Here is a 27,230-nt window from a genome sequence, read left to right as displayed (position 1 = left end):
CAATGCCTATAAGTATATGTGCTACACTATATTACTGTTGTAATTTTCCCCTCCATTTCCTTGTGTAATACAGGTGACATTCAATTGATTTTATTGCTGTATAATAGTGCCAAGAGTGAAATACCTGAAATAAAAATTTCTGTAACCAATTATTTGGTAGTAATTCCGCGGTCTAGCGAGTTTAGTTTCTGCAACTCGGTGAACCAAGTTTTTTTGTTTAACATCATATTTCCACTTCCTGAAAACCCTAGGTATCTGATTTTTTTTTATTAATTAATCTCACGAATTAAAACTCATTTAAGAATATTTTATGTATGTGTAAATTAGTCACCAGCTGGGGCAACTGGAGATATTGACCATCCTATACCTACCAAGGACGAAATGGTCCTTCCTGATTCTAGAGTGATCTGCATACCATGCTTCTGGAGACATCTACCTGATTTCTGAAGTTATCTACCTTGTTTATGGAGTTACCTACCCTGTCTCTGGAGATATCTACCCTGTTTCTAGATATATCTACCCTGTTTCTGGAGATATCTACCCTGTTTATGGAGATATCTACCCTGTTTCTTGAGATATCTACCCTGTCTCTGGAGTTATGTACCCTGTTTCTGGAGATATCTACCCTGTTTCTGGAGATATCTACCCTGTTTCTGGAGTTATCTATCCTGTTTCTGGAGATATCTACCCTGTTTATGGAGATATCTACCCTGTTTCTGGAGATATCTACCCTGTCTCTGGAGTTATCTATCCTGTTTCTGGAGATATCTACCCTGTCTCTGGAGTTATCTACCCTGTTTCTGGAGATATCTACCCTGTCTCTGGAGTTATCTACCCTGTTTCTGGAGATATCTACCCTGTCTCTGGAGTTATCTACCCTGTTTCTGGAGATATCTACCCTGTTTCTGGAGTTATCTACCCTGTTTCTGGAGATATCTACCCTGTCTCTGGAGTTATCTATCCTGTTTCTGGAGTTATCTACCCTGTTCCTGGAGCTCTCTACCCTGTTTCTTGAGATATCTACCCTGTCTCTGGAGTTATCTATCCTGTTTCTGGATATATCTACCCTGTTTCTGGAGATATCTACCCTGTCTCTGGAGTTATCTATCATGTTTCTGGAGATATCTACCATGTTTCTTGAGATATCTACCCTGTTTCTGGAGTTATCTACCCTGTTTCTGGAGCTCTCTACCCTGTTTATGGAGATATCTACCCTGGTTCTTGAGATATCTACTCTGTTTCTGGAGATATCTACCCTGTTTCTGGAGATATCTACCTTGTTTATGGAGATATCTACCCTGGTTCTTGAGATATCTACTCTGTTTCTGGAGATATCTACCCTGTTTCTGGAGTTATCTACCCTGTTTCTGGAGTTATCTACCCTGGTTCTTGAGATATCTACCCTGTTTCTTGAGATATCTACCCTGTTTCTTGAGATATCTACCCTGGTTCTTGAGATATCTACCCTGTCTCTGGAGATATCTTCCCTGTTTCTTGAGATATCTACCCTGGTTCTGGAGTTATCTACCCTTTTCTTGAGATATCTATCCTGCTTCTGGAGATATCTACCCTGTTTCTGGAGTTATGTACCCTGTTTCTGGAGATATCTACCCTGTCTCTGGAGTTATCTATCATGTTTCTTGAGATATCTATCCTGTTTCTGGATATATCTATCCTGTTTCTGGAGATATCTACCCTGTTTATGGAGATATCTACCCTGTTTCTGGAGATATCTACCCTGTTTCTTGAGATATCTATCCTGTTTCTGGATATATCTATCCTGTTTCTGGAGATATCTACCCTGTTACTGGAGGTATCTATCCTGTTTCTGGAGATATCTACCCTGTTTCTTGAGATATCTATCCTGTTTCTGGATATATCTATCCTGTTTCTGGAGATATCTACCCTGTTTCTGGATATATCTATCCTGTTTCTGGAGATATCTACCCTGTTTCTGGAGATATCTACCCTGTTTCTTGAGATATCTATCCTGTTTCTGGATATATCTATCCTGTTTCTGGAGATATCTACCCTGTTTCTGGATATATCTATCCTGTTTCTGGAGATATCTACCCTGTTTCTGGAGATATCTACCCTGTTTCTGGAGATATCTACCCTGTTTCTTGATATATCTACCCTGTCTCTGGAGATATCTTCCCTGTTTCTTGAGATATCTACCCTGGTTCTGGAGTTATCTACCCTTTTCTTGAGATATCTACCCTGTCTCTGGAGATATCTACCCTGTCTCTGGAGATATCTACCCTGTTTCTGGAGATATCTACCCTGTTTCTTGAGATATCTACTCTGTTTCTGGAGTTATCTACCCTGGTTCTTGAGATATCTACCCTGTTTCTTGAGATATCTATCCTGTTTCTGGAGATATCTATCCTGTTTCTGGAGTTATCTACCCTGTTTCTGGAGATATCTACCCTGTCTCTGGAGATATCTACCCTGTTTCTTGATATATCTACCCTGTCTCTGGAGTTATCTACCCTGTTTATGGAGATATCTACCCTGGTTTTTGAGATATCTACCCTGTCTCTGGATATATCTACCCTGTCTCTGGAGTTATCTACCCTGTTTATGGAGATATCTACCCTGGTTCTTGAGATATCTACCCTGTTTCTGGAGTTATCTATCCTGTTTCGGGAGTCGCCAGGCCCAGATTTCAAATGAATATTTCAGGTTGCTATTGGTTTTATCTGCTTCTATATTAGGTATTTGATATATATCCTGTTTCTAGAGAAAGGAACTGAGTTTGTGGTGTTTCCAAAAACGAAGAAATCTAGACACTATTGGTATTGTATGTTACATTAGATTCTATTTCAACAGCAAATGTATTCAGTATTAGTTGAGGTTGTAGTGAAAATATATCAAGTTGGATAATGACTAGCTATCTTCTGAAATGTTGTAATTCCCTCATTCCCAAACCTCCTTCAATCACTTACTGTAAAATAAATCTGTGACTAATATGTTCTATTTCTCATCAAAAATCACAGAGTAAACACAGGGCCTGGGAAAAAGCTAAGGCTACCAAAACTGACCTGATCAATTTCAAACAGGGGACAGGTATAGCCTTTGAAGTAGCTAATGTTTTCAATGGACTGGAAATATCTGGTCTTTAATTTACCAGAGATATAAATAAATCTAGGTTTAGAAGCACAAAGCTGTAGTTGGTCATTTATAATACCTGTCCATTCTGTAGTGGACAAAGGATGACTGACCACCTTATTATCTACCCATCAACCATATCTGCCCTGAAAAGGTCTGCATTTCAGCTATAGTACAGTATTGTCAGATTGCCACAAATAGTCCTAGATATTTCTCTTCTAACTAAACAAGTTATTTTTAAACTTGTTCTTTAAATGTTGAAATAGCAGAATATTTGAAATAGTTCTTTGAATCTTTTATTAACTTTTGATGGCTCTAATTTGAATATATCCCTCAAAATAATTTCAACAGAGACTAACCAAGCTTTATACGATTGTTGTCAGCTGACTCCCTATACTATAGTGTTCTCACTGACACACAGAATAAGGAGAAGAGAGACCAGTTTACTGACTAAATATCCAGAGGCATTTAAATCTGACTTTGTTACAGGTGAGATAATTAATCTCAAGTAATGATTTAATCAATTAGTCCAGTTTTGAACACTGAATTGTACATCATAATGTAAATCTAGCCCTCACACCTCACACTAGAAGGCAGCACTGTACCAAAGGATGTCTCTCACACCTCACACTAGAGGGCAGCACTGTACCAAAGGATGTCTCTCACACCTCACACTAGAGGGCAGCACTGTACCAAAGGATGTCTCTCACACCTCACACTAGAGGGCAGCACTGTACCAAAGGGTGTCTCTCACACCTTACACTAGAGGGCAGCCCTGTACCAAAGGATGTCTCTCACACCTCACACTAGAAGGCAGCACTGTACCAAAGGATGTCTCTCGCACCTCACACTAGAGGGCAGCACTGTACCAAAGGATGTCTCTCACACCTTACACTAGAGGACAGCACTGTACCAAAGGATGTCTCTCACACCTCACACTAGAGGGCAGCACTGTACCAAAGGGTGTCTCTCACACCTTACACTGGAGGACAGCACTGTACCAAAAGGTGTATTTCACATCTCACACTAGAGGGCAGCACTGTACCAAAGGATGTATCTCACACCTTACACTTGAGGACAGCACTGTACCAAAGGGTGTAGCACTGTACCAAAGGATGTCTCTCACATCTCACACTAGAGGGCAGCACTGTACCAAAGGATGTATCTCACACCTCACACTAGAGGGCAACACTGTACCAAAGGATGTATCTCACACCTCACACTAGAGGGCAGCACTGTATCAGAGGATGTATCTCACACCTCACACTAGAGGGCAACACTGTATCAGAGGATGTATCTCACACCTCACACTAGAGGGCAGCACTGTATCAGAGGATGTATCTCACACCTCACACTAGAGGGCAGCACTGTATCAGAGGATGTATCTCACACCTCACACTAGAGGGCAGCACTGTATCAGAGGATGTATCTCACACCTCACAATAGAAGGCAGCACTGGATGTATCTCACACCTCGATGATAGAGGGTAGAATTGTATCATAGTTTGTCCTGATAGAGAAAGTATAATCAAAGATAAGCATGCAGACAGGGACACCACAAGACTTCACAACTTTAGTTTATCTCTGTACCCACTATAGTGATATTGTCTGTTGAATGAAAAACTTGTTAGGTTTTTGACATTTTTATATTGTAAATTCCACAATTTTTATTTTGAAATCTTCACTGAAGTAAACAGATAGGGTAGAACTCTATATATAAAAAATATCTTCGCATGCTATCAACTTTATAAAACCTTCAATTATAAGAAGCATCCCATCAACCAGCTCCAAAAACATCAATATTCTGCCGTAATTTATTCAAGTCTTATTGCATGTACTTCAATTTAAAAGTTGTTTTTCTGGTGGATGTGATTTAAAAGATGAATTTTGATAGACCTTGGGATATTCATCCTGAGCCAGGAAATCCCTTGCATGTTCATTAAAAAATAAATAAAATGCACTATATTTGTTGAGTACATTTTACCTACATTAGTGTATCTATTTTTTCAATCCCTCGCATGTTCATTAAAAAATAAATAAAATGCACTATATTGTTGAGTACATTTTACCTACAGTATATACATCAGTGTATCTATTTGTACCATGTAATTTCCCCAATTTAACCTCATACAAAATACAAATGTATAGATATTCATATACTGATTCAGAAAGGGCAAATTGAGACAGAACAGTGGGATGAGGGTATATTCAATAAGAGCACCAGCATATTGACTAGACCGCTCCACTCAACATGATTGTATGAGTTATCTCCCTTATCAGAGTAAGCTGTGTAAAACTGCCAAGCTAACAAAAATTACTGGGTAATTTATTGGTCTAAACCAAAATGATTCGCAGACATTATGTGTTTATAAATGATGTTATCTGTGGTAATTTTTATCTCAAATAACATTCCCTTTAAATCTACGCCTTCTTTCCAGTCTTAAGGAGATCAGGCAGTGCTTAAACGAGGGCTAATTAGTTTTATTTTCCATTAAATAAAATTTCAGTCATAACATCCTGGGTTCATACTCATTTCAATTGATCTGAAACTAAAATTATATGTCACCAAATCATCTCTTGTATAATATTTAACAGCTACACATCAGGGCTAAAGTAGCAACATTTTAAAAATAAATATTTTATTAAGATTTGGTCTTATTTTAGTTTTGATTTGTGAATTAGAACAGTTTTTTTTCCATTTTATACTTGAAAGTCAATTATAACAATCAATCTTATTTTTGCTTATTAAGGATATATTTATATGTAAATAAATATGTTTATAAATTTGATTTTCATTTACATTGATGTTGAAAAAGAACATTTAATGTTGTATTGGTATGTAAACTAGTCTCAACATTTATTTCAATTTTAGTTTTACTTGCAATCTAGTGTTTTATTATCAATATCAACAAGCCAACACATCAATTCTAAGCCATCAGCTACACCGAGATGGAGTCACTTAAGGATAGGTGATTTCTTTATACATCAATGCTCACCATCTTACTTTTGACCTCATTTTCTCTTCCTTATATTTTTCAATCATAAAGCATCTCCCCTTTAACACCTTTTTAATTTAGAAGTGAACTTATTCCTTAGCGGGTAACATCTACTTCTCAAGGTCTACTGTGTAGCTGATTCTAAGAGTATACATTACTCACACAATATAATCAACATCTTAAAATCCTACTGCTCCATTATAAAGCACTCACTACAAAAATGTTTTCTCATGGCAAGCTAAGATATTTTTTATTTTAGTAGAATACTTATTGTTTTCATTTCAAAAATAAAATGTCTGTATTACTTCAAAGTATGGCTTAAAATTCGATTTCAGCTTGTATGTACAGTGCATTCCGCTTAATCGGGTTGCCTATTTGCGGGGACTTTTTACCCGATTAACCGACTTACCCGATAAGCCGAAATGCACGTCGCCATCTTGGATTTGGTCCGTAATGGTAGTCAGACTTGGGTCAATTTTGGATGAAAATATTTGCGTTATTATTGTTAATAAACGGTGTTTTTGTTTGTGCTTTTACTGATGTCAAATTGTCAGATTACTATTACTAATTGTATAAAAATGTGTGTATTAAAATAACAAAACCTTAATGATTTTCTTATTCGCGGCACAGTACAATCGTAGCACCTCAAATCGGGGGGTCATACATCCCTGTTTCATCCGTGTGTTCCTAATTTGACATACGATCTAAGGACTCGCCGACAATTACATCTAAAATCATTTATGTTTATCATAGAGACATTCTTATGTTCGCTTTGAAGTTTAAAATATTCCATATTATTTCCAATTACCAAAGCACAGAGATCGGAGAAACCGAGTTTATTTAGGTCGTTTCCTGTGGTATAAATTTATACGAACTTGACACTGGCAGTCACTGATAAAACAACACGAAATCCAATGTAATGTTTTTATTAACCAGTTCTAATCCTAACCTGAATAGGAATTATGAGCTAACATAGTTGATAAATCTGTCACTTTCCCCCTCTGTACCAAAAGTTGTAATTTCCTCACTGCAACAAAATCTGAAATCAACCTCACCACACATCCTCATGCCCAGCCCTACAGCAAATATTTTAATATCTCCAAGTCCTCAGTCCAGAAACAACTTGTATCATGTTGACTTTCCTTTAAGGTGTGTGTTAAGGAACAATAAGTTCACTTAATGTGTGGTCAAAATCCCTTATTTAACTCTCCAATGAGACCAGTAATATTTTTTACTTCAGTAATCCCCTGCCCCCTAAAAAAGCCACATGAGCTAGGAATACTTCGATATGAAACATTGCTGACAGCTAAATGAACATAATGTATCACTGGCGACAAATAATAAACATTTAATATCTGATATTACGGTGTACAGGGTATAGTTAAAGTCATAAACGAGGTCCGGACATCACCTGAACAACTGGCTTTACATGACACACCTGTGAGTGTTTCACCTCTCCTGATCTCACCTGTACCTCACCTCAAACACCAGTCTCATCAGGTACACACCGACTACATCCTAAGTTTTATGTATCGTCAAAAATGATTCATTTTACCCACAGTATAGTATTTTGATAATCAAGTAATTTAGTCATGTTATGTTTGCTATCACACTTTAATATTTTTTAGTTCCTCAAATTAATGATAGAATGGATGCCCACTACACACATACCCCGACCATCATATTTACCCCTACATATTTAATCCTGTTGATGATGTTACTGCTCAATAAGGGCAGTCAAAATTCACCTTTTTTAATGTTCAGTAAAGGTATCATTACCTTAGGAGACTTGAACGTCTGCACAATTAAAAGTACCATAATTCAGAACCCCCAAAACAGACACCATACAAGAATAGGATATCATTTTACTTCTATCACAATTTTTTTTTAAATGCTGTACTGCATATGTTATCTTAATATTTAGGTAAATTGCTGAAATATTGGTCATTCTAATGATGTTTGTCGTTTAAGTTTCATAGCTCTAAAAGAAACAAATTAATTTATAACATTTTTACCATTGAAAAAAATCAATATGATCACAGATCTAGACATGACAGAAAAGTTTTATATCATCACCGTAATAATATAACTTTTGTTTTTGATCGAAACAGATTCACTGCCAACTTTTCTGTTCAGATCCAATTCAAGTGATGGCAGAATGAATGGCTATATATATCTTGATGTATTTTTGCAGTATACTTTTGATAAAATACTCATAGGACAACAGCTCTGTAAGTAAAACTTATCGGGTTACAACAGAAAACTGTTGAAATTACATTGAGAAGTCCATTTAAAATGGTGCCATCTTGTTGTGAAGCGTAACATCTTTAAGGTACATCACATATTATGATACTGATTCCCGCACATTTTGGACACATGGATTTTTTCTCATTTATTGTCTTTAAAAAATCAAATAAATAGAAAACTGAGGTGTGTCCTATCAAATAGAGCATAACATATGTCACTCCTATGATACACTTCACACTTGTGAAAAAAATTGGTATTATAAAATCATACTCATGAAATATATGTTATATTTAAAGGGAAACCATTCAATATTCTCTGTATATCAAATAAGAGATTAAATCAAAACTTTTTTAGAAATTATAATATGTTGACTTCCTTCCTGAGCTAGGTTTATCAAGAAATGATGAGTTAAATTCTCTATGACAAATATTACAGAATCTATCTGACTTTTAAATCTTGGCCCAGATGTCATTCATAAAGTGAGGTCATCGTGTACATGTGCAGTAATACCAGTTAATTGTAACCAGCATAATTGTGAAGTTTAAAGGAGTGCTTTTGTTTTAAATAGTACTCATATTACAGTCTGATTCTTTATCCAGAGAATGAATCATTGGTCTGCCAGCATTTAATTAACAGCAAATTAAATGAGATCTGATAATAAATACTATTAGTTAATCTTTCTGTTACATATAGGGGTATATAATGATGTTATATTAGGTTACATCATTGATGTTATGGGACAGGTGTACTCCACAGGGATACTCTCCAATAAGGGGAGATAATCCCCAGGGAACAGAAACAAGATAAGTACATTATTATCTCCCCGAACATTTGCACAGAATGTATCCAACAAAACCTTAGAATAAATAGTTCAATTCCTGAAAGTATCTTTAAAGTGAAAGCATTAAAGTTCTGTAGCCAAACTGAATATTTGACTCACCTGTCTGTGATGAATGATTTTGATTTTGATGACCTTGACTCTGGTGTCGCTGAGCCTTTAGCTTGGCATAGTGATTAGTCCAGGAGGGTGTGGATGCCCCGCCCCCAGGGCTGTCCCTCCGATTCTGTTGACATTTGTAACACATATCCGGTGAAACATCCTTCAACACTAGCCTGGACAGGCTCTCCTCAAATCCTACAAGGCACTGCTGTAACAGCTGACTGAGATCTTCATTTGACTTGACCTTGAACTTTAGCCAGTCCATTGTGAACATTTCTTGTAACTCGTCGTCAAGGACAACCACTTCCTGTATACCCACATTGGATCTATACTTCAGTATAAGGTGGAGCTGCCCTGAAAATGTATGTCCGATATAAAAATAGAACTCTCCAGTGGATAAATCCTGGAGGTCAAGGTCACCAAGGTGAATAAGAACACTTCCTTTGTAACTGAGAGGCCAGTTGGAGTGAGACTTGCATGGTTCTGGAACACTCTACAACGACAAATAATGGAAAATTCAACAGACTTATAATGATGACCTGTCTATTGTGACATCTTGTTGATAGGAACGTACATATTACACGCTAGGAAGGTTTTTTATATCAGTACCCAGGTACTCATTTTCTTATCACAATTAGAAAATATGATAACGGGGGTTAGTACAGTGGTAACACACTGATCGCCTTTGACCATGGTGGCCTTGGCTCGATTCCCTGATTGGCCAGGAAAAGGTGGTCACCAGCCCAACGATGTAGATTTTCCCCAGGTACCGTACTCCAGTAAATAAACCTTATGCATCTCTTTATGTGCCAACATGCATGATCAATATTTAAGGTACAGTAAAACTCACTTGTGTCGAACACGCTTGAATCGAATACATCGGATGAGTCAAATGTTTCGTTTGGTCCCGATTTTTTCCATTCTTTATCTTAATAAATTAAATACGGATGATTCAAACACTGTTGAATCGAATGCTGCAGTTGTGTCGAAAATATTTTGTGGTCCCTCCCTTCTACACAATACCAAAATTTCCATTTTTGTGTCGAAACATCAAAGGTGTCATGCTTTCTCAGGTTAAATTTGCTGACATCGGCTTGATTGACCGAGTGTGACCGATCAGCCGTAACAGTGTTACCAGAGCCTATTGTTAGTTTCTGGCTGTCGGTCGCACATCCTCCCATTGTTTATACATGCAGGTGCACAGGTGAAGTAAAACGTTAGAGTATACATAACTTAGAATAAAATGTACAAGTTTAAGTCTACAAACCATAACATCATGACCTACTGTGTTCTGTTTACTGTTTTGATACATATGGCCGCCCAAAAATATAAGGAAAAAATAAACGATAAATTTAATATCTTCCACCCGAAATATGCACTGTAAAATACTTGTCTGTCATTGATTAATTTATCTATGCCTCAATTCTGAGTACACCGATGAAATAGTACCAATAATATGCGGGATGTTTTTTATTCTGTACAAAACATTGTGGCAATGCATAATCGTGCAGCCGATAAACACTGACCGCAGCCTTCACTTTTTATACAAAATCTGCTCGCGTACAGTCGATCAAATTTTCCTGAACTGTTTATTGTTTCGTATTGTTTAATTGTAGAACAGTATAAATGGATTTTAAGAGAAATAATGTGAGTACAATATATACATTTATATTCTGATAATGTATGTATCGTTTTCATAGAATATGCTGTAATATGTACGAATCCATGTGAAAATCGCATGTCTGTATGGCAAAGATATTTTACCCATGAATTTTGTTTTGATCTAAAACCGTGCACAATATTGTTTATTACATAAACGAATAATTGTTATCACGTACAATTAATTTCTTTGCTATTATTAATTGTTTACTTTCGACCATGTTATTATCATGCACTTGTTCGGTCCAACCATCGGTAAAGTCAAATATTTTGCGTGGTCCCGTCGACTTTGACTTATCCAAATTTTACTGTAATATATAACTTGTTTCATAATTGTTGTAAATGAATAAAGTATATAAGCATGATGATCAATTTCAAAAACAGAAAATCTCAGGTTTGCTTAATATTTGTGTGTTGGATGATCAACATCAACGAAGGTCTTATAAACGATCCAGTGAAGATGACTATAGATTGTATGATAGATCCTCAGTGAGTCAGTATATTGAAAGAGTTACTTATAGCTAGCATATCAGTTACAAAATCACGCATCCTTAACAGATTTACCTTGGTAGATAAATGTTTTTATGGAAAGTCATTGTTTCAACTATGACCTGTTACATGATATTTCATTACACAAGACATGGCATTTCACGATTTGAATTTATTCTTTATCTGCACCCATGTAAACATTGTTCCTTTATTGTAGACAATTATGATAAGATTGCATGGAACCATCTTTGTATTCCAATCATCATTGCCTTAAATAAGGTACCAGATCCTTACAGTCAGTTTTAAAATGTAATAAACTTCATCTACTTTAATTTACAGCAGGTGAAAATCCCAAAACAATTCCCAGTCAATTACCATACCTTGGTATGATATAATCCACAATCCTGAAATAATTGTTGTCATCAATTTTCATCCAGAAAAACTTGGTTATACCTGATGAATTGGGGAACATTAGCTACAGCAGTTAAAGCTTCCTTAAAAGAAAGAAAATCTCTGATAGAATTGTGAGTACAAATACGCAGGTACGTTTTTGACAATCACACAGGTGCATCCTCGTTTACGACACATCCTCGTTAACGACACATCCTCGTTATAGTCGGCTAGACCAGTGTATCATTAATAGATGGCTACATTAACTGTCCTCAGTTTATGGTTTTTTGATATTCAGCAAAATCTGTTTTCAGACTTACATTAATCCAAGGAATTTCACTCTGGAATGAAACAATTTGTCAATTATGAACGATGTTTGTTTGAACATTAACAACATCCTCAATGCACTTAGAACATTCACTGAAAGGGGAAATCCTCATAAACTACAGGTAAAATCCTCATTAACTACAGGTAAAATCCTCATTAATTACAGGTAAAATCCCCATTAAATGCAGGATTAGTGTTAGAGATAGGTATACTCCATTTTTGCAGAATCTTCATTAAATTTAGGAAACAGGTAACTCCTTGTTACCGGGAGGCTACAGGTAGCATACTTCTCCGTCTGTCCGATAAAACAGGAGATCAAAGTATTAGTATGCATGGAAGACACGACTATCTATTGAATGGCTTGTTATTATAGCTTTACTATCAGATATCATACCAGCATTGCATATCAGGGCAGTATGCCAACCTACAGCTAAATACCTTTACAGTAACACACCTACACACAGCAGTGTAGCTCTACCACAACAAAAATAACAACAAAAGTATACAGGTTCCTAAGATCTTTTGCAGTGTAGTACAGAAACTGAAATGATCAAATCTTCTGTATGTATGTATACATGTACATAATTTATCACAAACAGTTTGTAAGACATCTGTACAAAAATTGTCTGTACTGTTTGAGAGAGTTTTACTCAAGAGTGTGTTTTTCTTCAAGATAAATGATATATATTACATTTTCGTAATGCAATCCAAAAAAATAACTTTCCACTCAAGAAAATGATTATACCTGATGTGTGTGAGGTGGTGGGAGAGTGCAGTCAATGTTAAGTGTCACATTGGGCAGGTAAGATGATACTGGCTCAGTTTGTCTGATGTCTTCACCAGGGATTAAAAATACATTGTTACTTTTCTCTATCAGCAAGTCCTGTGCTTATACCCCACTAACACCGATAAGATAAAACAGAAAAATCAATTAAATCAAACCCATTTTAAAACTCTTTTCTCACACTGATCAAAATCAACGTTCCTTATTGGATATGAATTGTCAGCAAAAGGTAAAATGTTTATACAAAAAATGCCTGTATTTCGTATCAGGACTTGAAATCTATATCTACATGTATATCCACCGGCCTCTTGTAACAACATAAACATTCGCTGTTAAAATGTAATGATAACATCTGTGTAACAAGCTCTTGAGCTTTAGATTCCAGGTACCCCATTGTAAGTTTTTTTTTGGGATACCTTATACTTAATACTATTGCTTTTAGATGAATGCAGTTCCCTGAAAGCTGCTATCCTCAGCTGGACCCTGACAGGTGAAATGATCAGACCTGGTACTACCCTCAGGACCCTGACAGGTGAAATGATCAGACCTGGTACTACCCTCAGGACCCTGACAGGTGAAATGGTCAGACCTTAACTACCCTCAGGACCCTGACAGGTGAAATGATCAGACCTGAACTACCCTCAGGACCCTGACAGGTGAAATGATTGGACCTGAACTACCCTCAGGACCCTGACAGGTGAAATGATTGAACCTGAACTATCCTCAGGACCCCGACAGGTGAAATGATCGGACCTGAACTATCCTCAGGACCCTCACAGGTGAAATGATTGAACCTGAACTACCCTCAGGACCCTGACAGGTGAAATGATTGGACCTGATCCACCCTCAGGACCCTGACAGGTGAAATGATTGGACCTGATCCACCCTCAGGACCCCGACAGGTGAAATGGTCAGACCTGAACTACCCTCAGGACCCTGACAGGTGAAATGATCAGACCTGAACTACCATCAGGACCCTGACAGGTGAAATGATTGAACCTGAACTATCCTCAGGACCCTGACAGGTGAAATGATCAGACCTGAACTACCATCAGGACCCTGACAGGTGAAATGATCAGACCTGAACTACCCTCAGGACCCTGACAGGTGAAATGATCAGACCGAAACTACCCTCAGGACCCTGACAGGTGAAATGATTGAACCGAAACTACCCTCAGGACCCTGACAGGTGAAATGGTCAGACCTGAACTATCCTCAGGACCCTGACAGGTGAAATGATCAGACCGAAACTACCCTCAGGACCCTGACAGGTGAAATGATTGAACCTGAACTACCCTCAGGACCCCGACAGGTGAAATGATCAGACCTGAACTACCCTCAGGACCTTGACAGGTGAAATGATCAGATCTGAACTACCCTCAGGACCCTGACAGGTGAAATGATTGGACCTTAACTATCCTCAGGACCCTGACAGGTGAAATGATCAGACCTGAACTACCCTCAGGACCCTGACAGGTGAAATGATCAGACCTGAACTACCCTCAGGACTCTGACAGGTGAAATGGTCTGACCTGAACTACCCTCAGGACCCTGACAGGTGAAATGGTCTGACCTGAACTACCCTCAGGACCCTGACAGGTGAAATGGTCAGACCTGAACTATCCTCAGGACCCTGACAGGTGAAATGATCAGACCTGAACTACCCTCAGGACCCCGACAGGTGAAATGATCAGACCTGAACTACCCTCAGGACCTTGACAGGTGAAATGATCAGATCTGAACTACCCTCAGGACCCTGACAGGTGAAATGATTGGACCTTAACTATCCTCAGGACCCTGACAGGTGAAATGATCAGACCTGAACTACCCTCAGGACCGTGACAGGTGAAATGATCAGACCTGAACTACCCTCAGGACTCTGACAGGTGAAATGGTCTGACCTGAACTACCCTCAGGACCCTGACAGGTGAAATGGTCTGACCTGAACTACCCTCAGGACCCTGACAGGTGAAATGGTCAGACCTGAACTATCCTCAGGACCCTGACAGGTGAAATGATCAGACCTGAACTACCCTCAGGACCCTGACAGGTGAAATGATCAGACCTGAACTACCCTCAGGACCCTGACAGGTGAAATGATCAGACCTGAACTACCCTCAGGACCCTGACAGGTGAAATGATCAGACATGAACTACCCTCAGGACTCTGACAGGTGAAATGGTCTGACCTGAACTACCCTCAGGACCCTGACAGGTGAAATGGTCAGACCTGAACTATCCTCAGGACCCTGACAGGTGAAATGATCAGACCTGAACTACCCTCAGGACCCTGACAGGTGAAATGATTGGACCTGAACTACCCTCAGGACCCCGACAGGTGAAATGGTCAGACCTGAACTATCCTCAGGACCCTGACAGGTGAAATGATCGGACCTGAACTACCCTCAGGACCCTGACAGGTGAAATGATTGGACCTGGACTACCCTCAGGACCCCGACAGGTGAAATGGTCAGACCTGAACTATCCTCAGGACCCTGACAGGTGAAATGATTGGACCTGAACTACCCTCAGGAACCTGACAGGTGAATTGATCAGACCTGGTACTACCCTCAGGACCCTGACAGGTGAAATGGTCAGACCTTAACTATCCTCAGGACCCTGACAGGTGAAATGGTTGGACCTGGTACTATCCTCAGGACCCTGACAGGTGAAATGGTCAGACCTGAACTACCCTCAGGACCCTGACAGGTGAAATGGTCAGACCTGAACTATCCTCAGGACCCTGACAGGTGAAATGGTTGGACCTGGTACTATCCTCAGGACCCTGACAGGTGAAATGATTGAACCTGAACTATCCTCAGGACCCTGACAGGTGAAATGATCGGACCTGGAACTATAAACAACCAGAACCAAATGTACAATATTGATGAATGTTTTGTCATACCTGTACAAGTCTCGTTAAAATCCGGTCACTGACAGCCCTCCACAGGTAAAATGATCAGTTAGTCCTAATACAGACTTTAACAGGTGTAGTACACACTGTCTATACGTGTGTTTTCTATACAGATAAAATATTTGTGTAGGTCAGTTTATGACCTACCTGTAATTGTCTATAAATACACTAAGTATGGATACATTAAGCTCTACTATAAAGCACACTTGTATAACAAGTGGACTAATGCACTATAGGTGATTTCTGGATCCAGATACAGGCTGCTGACCTGTTCAACTGTTACTGATATGGTACCTGTTCAACTGTTACTGCTATGGTACCTGTTCAACTGTTACTGCTATGGTACCTGTTCAACTGTTACTGCTATGGTACCTGTTCAACTGTTACTGCTATGGTACCTGTTCAACTGTTACTGATATGGTACCTGTTCAACTGTTACTGATATGGTACCTGTTCAACTGTTACTGCTATGGTACCTGTTCAACTGTTACTGCTATGGTACCTGTTCAACTGTTACTGATATGGTACCTGTTCAACTGTTACTGCTATGGTACCTGTTCAACTGTTACTGATATGGTACCTGTTCAACTGTTACTGCTATGGTACCTGTTCAACTGTTACTGCTATGGTACCTGTTCAACTGTTACTGATATGGTACCTGTTCAGTGGTCAATACCAGCTGTCCTAAATTATTTCAGAAAATTGTCTTTAAACTTAAAAGTTTCTTTGATGAGCTTAAGATATAAACTTATATTTATTTTACAACAATTGTGAAGCAAGGTATTGCAACTTAGGTACATATTGTATACCCTTGCTGGCCAAGTACCCATAGAATGGTCAGGTGACCCCCTATAACTTTTAATATCCAATTGAGGAATTGAGAACCAGCCGTATAGTTGGAAGGCGAGTTTGCTACCATTGGCTACCATTGCTGCATCCTCTGGTTCCCTAGCTACCACATGTACCAATATGTCAGTCCAATAATAAAACTTCTAAATGTTCATCATAATACATATTTCATCCCATAAACTCCTTACATAATGTGATTAAACATTAAAGGATTACATCAGAAAGATTGAAGATTTCTATGGATAAACTAGAGACGATGTTTGGGCTGATGATTACAAAGAGGCAGAGTTAGGAGCTATAACCTATAGAATGGTGTCTTTTCAAACCATCTGGCTATGTCAATGTTAGTTGAGTCAGTCTTTTCACAAAAGTACTATAAAATCAGCTGAATATCCAGACACTATGCAGCATGTTTTAAAGGGTGTGTTTGGCTAGGGGATCAAAGTATATTTACAAACATGACTCAAAAACCCAAGTATTTGTTCTGGCCACTTCTGACCTGGTCAACAGTTGGTCAGTTCTGGCCAAGCCTTAAGTCCTAAAATCAATATTAGGTGTCATATTCTGTCATCTCTGACCGATGGTCAATGTAATTACCTAAACTGATAAACTTGTATCCCCTCTCTCATACCACTTGTTCAAATCCCACCATCAAATCATGGAAACACTGAATCAGAAGAACCAACAACAGGTGTATTGTAATGGAACATCTTACCTCATTTAGTTGTGACAGATTTCCTCCAGAAAGTTGGACTATCGTAGAGTTCAGTTGTTAAACACAATATACAATTTTACTAGTTTCCATAGCAACTGTCCATTGAATAAACAATGAGAAATATTATCCCCAAGATCGCAGTAACAACAGACCATCGATCACATCCATATTCCAACAGAATAGAAATTGTTATTACATAACTTGTACAGACCTTGACAGTCAGTTTTGTCTGTAGTGAGGTACTCTTGTACAGACCTTGACGGTCAGTTTTGTCTGTAGTGAGGACCATACATGAGAAGCCTTGGTCAGCTGCTATATACATATGTATATATAATACAGGTTTTCAGACAGGTGTCATCTTCCCCCACAGCTCTGATAAACAGGTCACAGCAGCCGATAATATCTATCCCAATAATTAATGCATTGGATTGATAAACATCAGCCTCTAGCTACTGTGTCTATAGGTGAAGTGAATATACTATACATGTGAATCACAGCCATAAAGATTTGTGTGGTACAGGTATGGAAATATCACCCTTTTTCCATACAAATTTTTTTTCAAGATCTCTATTTTTTCATATTGGGTCTCTGCCCTCTGTCCAGATCTTGCGGATCAAACTTTTCATCAGATAATCCCGGCCATTTGTGGTCAAAATCTTGTTAAAAATAAAGGATTTTTTTCCTGTTGCCCCTCTGTCTTCAGTTACATTTGGGTCCAAATGTTCCTTTTATGCAAAATTTTGTCTTCTTCATTGAAAAATGGGGTTCTGCCCTAAGAGGATCAGACTCTCCACTAGACCGATCTGTGAATTGTTCGAAGTTCGCACAGACCTCCAGGAAAAGTAGCATTCAAAACCCTGATGAATGAACATACATTAACAGATGATAGATTACTGCACCATCACACTTCAAAATACAAGAGGCTTTCTAATTCCAAATTAACGTGTAATGTGTACATGATGTAATTCCCCCCACGTCACTGCCCGATATTTACTTACACAATACCGTACCATTTAATTCTCGGGCAAATCGAGACAGAAATGCACATACACATACATACACAGCCTTTGACCAGTCGGTCTTATTTACATATTATGTAAGAAACAAACGCTCAAAGTTACTTCTTTATCTGATAAAGACAATTTTGAGCTTGGTATAACAATGACATTTTCCGTCAAGATCTAATACAAAGTTTACACTACAAACAGCCAGTAGAAATTGGGCCTCGACTTAGATTTGAACCTGGGACTCAACTAGTAAAAAGATATCAGTGTAAATCACTCCTACGATACAACATTATATTTCTAGTTACCAATTACCATACCTCTCCCTACATTACCCTTCATGTAACCTTGTATCATGATACGACTTGAACCCAGGACAACGGGTTCAACAGATCAGTGCGGTAAGGATCACATTGAATAAATTAGCAAGTGTGTTTGAATGAAACAAACCCATATATTTACATTTGTCTGGCACTGTCACTATATAGTCTGTTTGAGAGCTCTGGCATTGATATACGTTTAAATGCCATCCATCACGCGCTACACTTATCAGCGTATTAATACAACACAAACCAGAACTACAATATCCAGGATAATTAAGTTTAACGACTAATTATTTTGTCTACATTATTTGTTATAAAAAAATATGGCATTTGCGCATTACATTGATAATAAAATGATTAACAAATTGAGTTTTTTAAAAAAATTTACATGTACTATTTTGTTGGCCAAAAAGCATGCGACCATGTTCCGGCTGTTCCAACGACTGACAATAAATCTGCTGACTGTCGGTAAGGCGGGAATTATGAATTTTAAATATGAAATATAGCATTTAAAAAATAAAAAAAGTAAAAGGAATTTAAATATAAGTGTTGAACAGTTTTTGTATGGTATTTATGATCTATTTGAATGCCAGTGCTTTGCAAGCAAACAAATCATAATGTGCTTAATGCACATTATTATTATCATTTTAAAGCAATACTTTAGTGAATTAAATCAATGTTTTGTGGTGTTTATGGTAATAAAAAAGTGGAAAAGGAGTTGTAAACCTCTATCATAATAAGATTCATGTCTCCACTTACCTATTTTGATTACGGTATTACATGTAACAGGCCATCTTATACTTTAAAAGAGCCATTCAAGACTAAGAACACTATACACATAGAAAATTAAAACAACACAAAATGTATTGTTCATAAATGTCAGCCAGAACTATTGACTATATAAAACTGGATCCTCCCTGTCTGATATCAAATGTCAAAACATTTAAATTCCAAAATAAAAGGTCAGTAAAAAAGAATGATTAATTATTGAAAAGAAAACCATGTTTGTTTAAATTTTCACTTGACTGATGTTTCTAGTTTGTGATAATTTTTTTATATTGGAGGGATATATTTTAGGTTTACCGGGTATATAGCAGTAACATCAAGTTAACATTCACAGGGTTAATATTTCACAATCACAACTAGATCGTGAGCATTAAAATTCATGCTACCACGCCTTATGAACATCCTTCAGTAAACACTTTGATACATTCGTGTGTTTTTGTTCATGTTATACTTAATTGACGTGAATAAAGTGAAATCAAACCCTCTGTAAATATGACAAACTATACAGTATCAAATATTGTACATGGCGATACTTCACTAAAGAATGATGGAATGTATGTTAGTATCCCAGTAATACAAACTGGGGCTTTCTTTTCTGGTGGGTTTTTTTTCTGCTCTTATTTTGTTTCTTTGTTGTTTTTTTGCAGGTTTTTTTTTTTGTAACAGAAGGATATAAAGAACTGGTCTGCACTGTTCCGGATGAGAAACCAGGTTATACAATGTTATGTTTCAACAGTTTAGAAGGTTACCAAATTTTATAGAATGGTAAGTTTAGAAGAATTAAGAAAGCTACCAGGTTACAGACTGGTTAATTTGACCACATTGCCAGATGATAACAGATGCTATAGATCCAGGGTTACAAGGTGGTCAATTCTGTCTGTGAAGACTTTGTCTTTTTATCTGTTTCTTTATTTGTTGGGTAATCATGAACAGCGTCCACCTCCTTGAACAACATAAGGTAGGCCCGTCACATGCATGAAATCTATGGCAAATAGGGTCCTGAAGGACACAACCAAGGCGCCACAGACCAACCCATTTCTAAGCTTCACGAGAAACACTAAACAAGAAGGGTAGGGAGTGTCGAACCACACACCTCAGATCTCCGCCTGAGGCTCTGTTGGTCTTAAAGACAAGTTGTGGACAGATAAAGTTATCCGATATTTTTATTCATAAATATTTTTCGTTGCTCCACATATGTAGGGTATAGTTGTTATGTGCTCCAACTAACATCAAAGAGAAATTGGCAAAATTTGTTAATTCTACTTTTCCACATTGACCAAATCAAAGTTGAAAGATGTACTCTAATGTATGGGAGAAAGCAAAGCAATAAGGGTGCTTGACATTCCTTAAGAATGGGACCTTTTTGATAAAAAAACATTTACGTGTTCAAGGATCTAGAGCAAGTATAGGGCGTGAATCACTCTACTTCCTGTCAGACTGACCCCTACGACAAGATAAATAGCTGTCTGTTCCTGCTTACTAGCCATGGAAACCCCAATCTGTATCACGACCTCTGACCTCAGTAAAGAAAAGCTAGTTAGACCCTTGAGAAGGCCTTTTGTTGTCACCTTCCTTAAGACTTTTTTCTGTTTGAGTCACCTGTAATTATATCCGAGAAGATCACCTCAGTAATCTGAAGCTTACAAAGCAACTGCTTCACAAACATTAAATGTCCAGGTACTGAGTTACATATTGTATTTGACATAAAGGGGTATAAATGCTATTAAAAGTGTGCCACATACATTTTCATGTAATGAACTGAAATGATGTACTTCCTCTCATGCTGTATAATGTTTTATAACAAACTCAGGGGCCGGCTCAGTAAGGTTAATCCTATATAGAGGGTTGGCTTATTACCGAGTTAGGATTGGATTTAACACAAAGAGCTTAATTATGGAATCAATCTCTTAATTCCCTCTAAATAACAAAAGTGAATGGCACTGTAGCATTATAAAGAATTTATTTTATAACCTATCAGAAGAGCTTTGAGTATTAAAACAGCAAGTTTTAGCTTGGGCAAGCAATTATAGCAGGTACACATTTGACCAGTTTACAAGGACATACAGACCTTACACTGACGTATGGAGCTTACAAAGACGGACCTTACAAGGACGGACCTTACAAATATGGACCTTACGAGGACCTACAAACCTTACCTACAGACCTTACAAGGACCTACAGACCTTACAAGGACTTACAGACCTTACAAGGACCTACAAACCTTACCTACAGACCTTACAAGGACCTACAGACCTTACAAGGACCTACAGACCTTACAAGGACCTACAAACCTTACCTACAGACCTTAAACAGAACTACAGACCTTACAAGGACCTACAGACCTTACCTACAGACCTTACCTACAGACCTTACAAGGACTTATAGACCTTACAATGACCTACAGACCTTACAAGGACCTACAGACCTTACAAGGACCTACAGACCTTACAAGGACTTACAGACCTTACAAGGACTTACAGACCTTACAAGGACCTACAGACATTACAAGGACCTACAGACCTTACAAGGACTTACAGGCCTTACAAGGACTTACAGACCTTACAAGGAACTACAGACCTTACAAGGACCTACAGACCTTACAAGGACTTAAAGACCTTACAAGGACTTATAGACCTTACAAGGAACTACAGACATTACAAGGACCTACAGACCTACAGACCTTACAAGGACCTACAGACCTTACAAGGAACTACAGACCTTACAAGGAACTACAGACCTTACAAGGACCTACAGACATTACAAGGACTTAAAGACCTTACAAGGACTTACAGACCTTACATGGAACTACAGACATTACAAGGACTTAAAGACCTTACAAGGACTTACAGACCTTACAAGGACCTACAGACCTTACAAGGACTTACAGACCTTACAAGAAACTACAGACCTTACAAGGACCTACAGACCTTACCTACAGACCTACAGACCTTACAAGGACTTATAGACCTTACAAGGAACTACAGACATTACAAGGACCTACAGACCTACAGACCTTACAAGGAACTACAGACCTTACAAGGACCTACAGACCTTACAAGGACCTACAGACATTACAAGGACCTACAGACCTTACAAGGACTTACAGACCTTACAAGGAACTACAGACCTTACAAGGACCTACAGACCTTACCTACAGACCTACAGACCTTACAAGGACTTATAGACCTTACAAGGAACTACAGACATTACAAGGACCTACAGACCTACAGACCTTACAAGGACCTACAGACCTTACAAGGAACTACAGACCTTACAAGGAACTACAGACCTTACAAGGACCTACAGACATTACAAGGACTTACAGACCTTACAAGGACTTACAGACCTTACATGGAACTACAGACATTACAAGGACTTAAAGACCTTACAAGGACTTACAGACCTTACAAGGACCTACAGACCTTACAAGGACCTACAGACCTTACAAGGACTTACAGACCTTACAAGAAACTACAGACCTTACAAGGACCTACAGACCTTACCTACAGACCTACAGACCTTACAAGGACCTTATAGACCTTACAAGGAACTACAGACATTACAAGGACCTACAGACCTACAGACCTTACAAGGAACTACAGACCTTACAAGGACCTACAGACCTTACAAGGACTTACAGACCTTACAAGGACTTACAGACCTTACAAGGAACTACAGACCTTACAAGGACTTACAGACCTTACAATGACCTACAGACATTACAATGACCTACAGACCATACAATGACCTACAGACCTTACAAGGAACTACAGACCTTACAATGACCTACAGACCTTACAATGACCTACAGACATTACAAGGACCTTCAGACCTTACACAGACCTACAGACCTTACAAGGACCTACAGACATTACAAGGACTTATAGATCTTACAATGACCTACAGACCTTACAAGGACCTACAGACCTTACAAGGACTTACAGACATTACAATGACCTACAGACCTTACAAGGACTTAAAGACCTTACAATGACCTACAGACCTTACAATGACCTACAGACCTTACAAGGACCTACAGACCTTACAATGACCTACAGACCTTACAATGACCTACAGACCTTACAAGGACCAACAGACATTACAAGGACCTACAGACCTTACAAGGACCTACAGACCTTACAATGACCTACAGACCTTACAAGGACCTACAGACCTTACAAGGACCTACAGACCTTACAAGGACTTAAAGACCTTACAAGGACCTACAGACCTTACACAGACCTACAGACCTTACAAGGACTTACAGACCTTACAAGGACCTACAGACATTACAATGACCTACAGACCTTACAAGGACCTACAGATCTTACACAGACCTACAGACCTTACAAGGACGTACAGACCTTACAAGGACCTACAGATCTTACACAGACCTACAGACCTTACAAGGACCTACAGACCTTACAAGGACCTACAGGCCTTACAGTCAAACATTATAAGTCCTCAGTGTTTACAAAATCAGTTTAGACATGATAACTTCAGTATTAAGATTCAAAACAAAATTTTCGTTTTAGTTACTGCCCTGATAAGAGCTTAACTTTGACCCTTCACTATGACCTTGACCTTGTGGTAACAGACATGTGGATATCACACAATATGCACAAATTATTGCAAATGTACATATTTTAGGGGTTATCTTATTTCAGTATTTTTCAGGGTGACACTAAATTATGACTGTGCTGAATACACTTTCTATACTGTTTTCTATAGCAAACATTTTGGGGACACTATTACTTAAATAATAAGTTTCAAATCAGTCTCAGTCACACACTACAATTTGAGCATGTCAGAATAAGCATGCTAACAGTAGACAGGACTCATGCATACAAAGTTTCATAATATCTTGAGGTTTTCTGATTGTAGCCTACTATCAATTGAAATAATATTAGGAAGGATAATAGTTAACCAGTGGACAAACTGCAACATGGGTCAACAGGAACAAAGTGCTACAGTTCTGTATTAACTATGAACACTGAATTCTTAAGTTTGTAATTATTCATTCTGTCTCTAACACACTAAGAAATTATGACATTCCTCGTTAAATATCCTGAACTTAATATGTCATGCCATCTCTCCAGACAAGCTAGCTAGCTAATGTTCCCTTGATATATAAAACCAGTCATAAAGTTGAACACCTCATTATTAACTAGAAAAAAGGTAATTTGAAGAAGTTACGTATTTGAGATATAAATTTTGACCTTCCTTAATTTGGGGAAAAACTGGAAAATGTGTTGTTAGAAGATAAATTTTGTGTTTGAAATCTCATAGTTTTATAACTTTGAAGGAGCCTCAATGCAATAATAATGTGTATACACTTTTAAGACTACCTATTCCCAGCATAATCTCTGGGTTAAATACGATCACTCTGACACTCATGGTTCAGAAGAAGTTTAAATGAAAGGTAGACCATGGACTGTAGTAGCTCACATGCAATAAGGTAACTTAATTACAAGATGTCTTGTAACACAAGATCAAATGTGGATAATACCAATGTGTTAGTACTGTGTATCTGGTAACACACTGTTATAACATAGAGCTGTTACACTCCATGTCTTTGTCTCAAAATGTTTACAAAAGAACAAAGGGTTTAATTATTGTTCAATATTTTTCCTGATCTTTAACTTTAAATCATTCTGAACCATTTCTCTGCTATTTTGCCATGTAATTAAGCATACACTTTTTCATAATTTTTCTGTATTTTATCTTTTTTTCAAAATTAATATTTTCATGTCAATCAAATCCAAGTTGCCTTTACCTAGAACAAAACCATAAAGCGAACACAAGCTGTGTCCTCAAGTCTAGTCCCGCTTTCTCACAGACCATGTACAGATGAACACATACAGGTACCAGTATATCTACACAAGTCTGGAGTCTATAAATCCTTATTTTAATGATCTGAATAACTAGAGATTGGTAATATTTTGATCCTACAGGCTTATATTTTGTTAATTCTTAATACCAAGCACCTGGCTAACTGTGGAATTTGACCTTCAATACTTAACCCTATAGGAATTATAGAAAATAAAATTGTTTGTAATGCTATTATATTATGATATTTTCTATTTTGGAAACATACAATTATTGGCCAAAAGTGAGTTCACACAACTCAATTCCACTGCTTAATCTTACAGTATAAACTTTTTTTCAATTAATTTTACAATTTTAACAAAACTTTGCATGCTAAAAGATACTGGCTTAAAGTTCCTTTTCCTCATATTTTTATTAATTTTCGTTGCCATTAATTTGAGAAATCAAAAGTTATTTACACCATGAATTTTTTGTGATGTCATTTTAACAATACTTTGGTAAGGTAAGAATGCTGTGCCAAGGGAAATTTGGCTTGTTGTAAATTTCAATTTCTTCCTACAAATGCACCTGTAATCTATGAAAGGATAGAAACTCTGGATATATCTTTTTCAAAGAATGAAATTGAGTACTAAAAATACAAATAATTTATAGTAAAATTCAACATTTGTGAACTCAATTATGTCGCACAACTGTACATTGTCTGAAATAACACAGTCAACTGATACAAATGGCCCTCAAAAGTACTTCTAAATAAATGTTAACATTAAATCTGGGTTTTGAACTTCATCACCACATGTTAGGCTATATGTACATAGTCCATACGATGGATCCATCCAAGAAGAAAAAAATCAGAGCTCTACTAGTTACAAAACACCTACACTGAAAAGTTAGAGACTTCAACTCTACCAAAATGTTAGGGAATTTTTTAGATGTCGAAGGGTTTCGAATCCACCTAAATGTAGAGGGACTAAATCCACTCTGATGTCGAGAGGTTTGAGGATCCATCTATGTCTGGGAGGGCCACAATCCTCCTGTATACGTTTGGGGCTTAAATGTATCCCAAATGTTTGAAGAGAGTGTTGGTATTCACCTAGATGTCTGGAGGGTGTACATCTAGATATTGATGGGAGGGGGTAGCAAAATATCAAAATCCACCTAAAGGATAATGGAGGGTCTGAATCCTGATCTATAAGTCATGCATTTGAACAAACGCATACACACAAGTGACAAATTTGTATACTATTTTGTATGGTAAAAGTGGATTAATACGATACTGATATGATTCAGACAGGAATTAGAATTATTATATAGCCTTATAAAAAACAGCTTCATGCTACTTCATTTCTCATAACTGTCTGGGAGTAGAACCTAGTATGTAACACTAAATATATACAGGTACAAACCTCTGATAAAATCTCCCTCTTCATACTAAATTTATACGGTAATGCTATGGACATAAACACCTTGTCATATAAATTTGAATAAAAAACATCATCTTACCTATGATCCTATTGTAGAGGTGAACATTTCACTGTGGGTCGAGTAAAATCCAAACAGGTGTGTCAAAATATACACAGTACATCTATTACCTATACTACCAGGTATATAGCCTTCTGACCAACCACCCATGAACACCAGCGGTCCATTGATTACGCTTGACCGATCGTGAAGTGCCACCCTGAGTGGGTGCCGTATCCGATTACGATGGTCCACATCGCGACTTGTCACTCAACCAACATTCATACAGTACCAATCGAGCTACAATCAAGCGCTGCCTGTCAAATTTTTCTCAATGGTGTTAAACTTTCTTTACGGGCTTATCTGTCCATAGCGTAATTTGAGACCATTTACTAAACAAGAGCTAGCAAA

The 27,230-nt window shown here is 37.8% G+C and overlaps 1 protein-coding gene across 1 annotated transcript in view; it reads right to left on the bottom strand.

The window, feature by feature from the left end:
* The window catches only part of LOC117337627 (puratrophin-1-like), a 131,444-nt gene that overhangs the window by 78,367 nt on the left and 25,847 nt on the right, over positions 1 to 27,230 (bottom strand). The window contains exon 3 of the mRNA XM_033898703.1: positions 9,294 to 9,786. Within this exon, the coding sequence (XP_033754594.1) occupies positions 9,294 to 9,786 (493 nt within the window). The remainder of the gene's footprint in view (positions 1 to 9,293; positions 9,787 to 27,230) is intronic.

Source organism: Pecten maximus, chromosome 11, assembly GCF_902652985.1.
Source record: "Pecten maximus chromosome 11, xPecMax1.1, whole genome shotgun sequence".
Taxonomy (NCBI): Eukaryota; Metazoa; Mollusca; class Bivalvia; order Pectinida; family Pectinidae; genus Pecten; species Pecten maximus.
The sequence above is the reverse complement of the archived record's forward strand: the minus strand, read 5'-3'. Positions and strand labels throughout refer to the sequence as shown.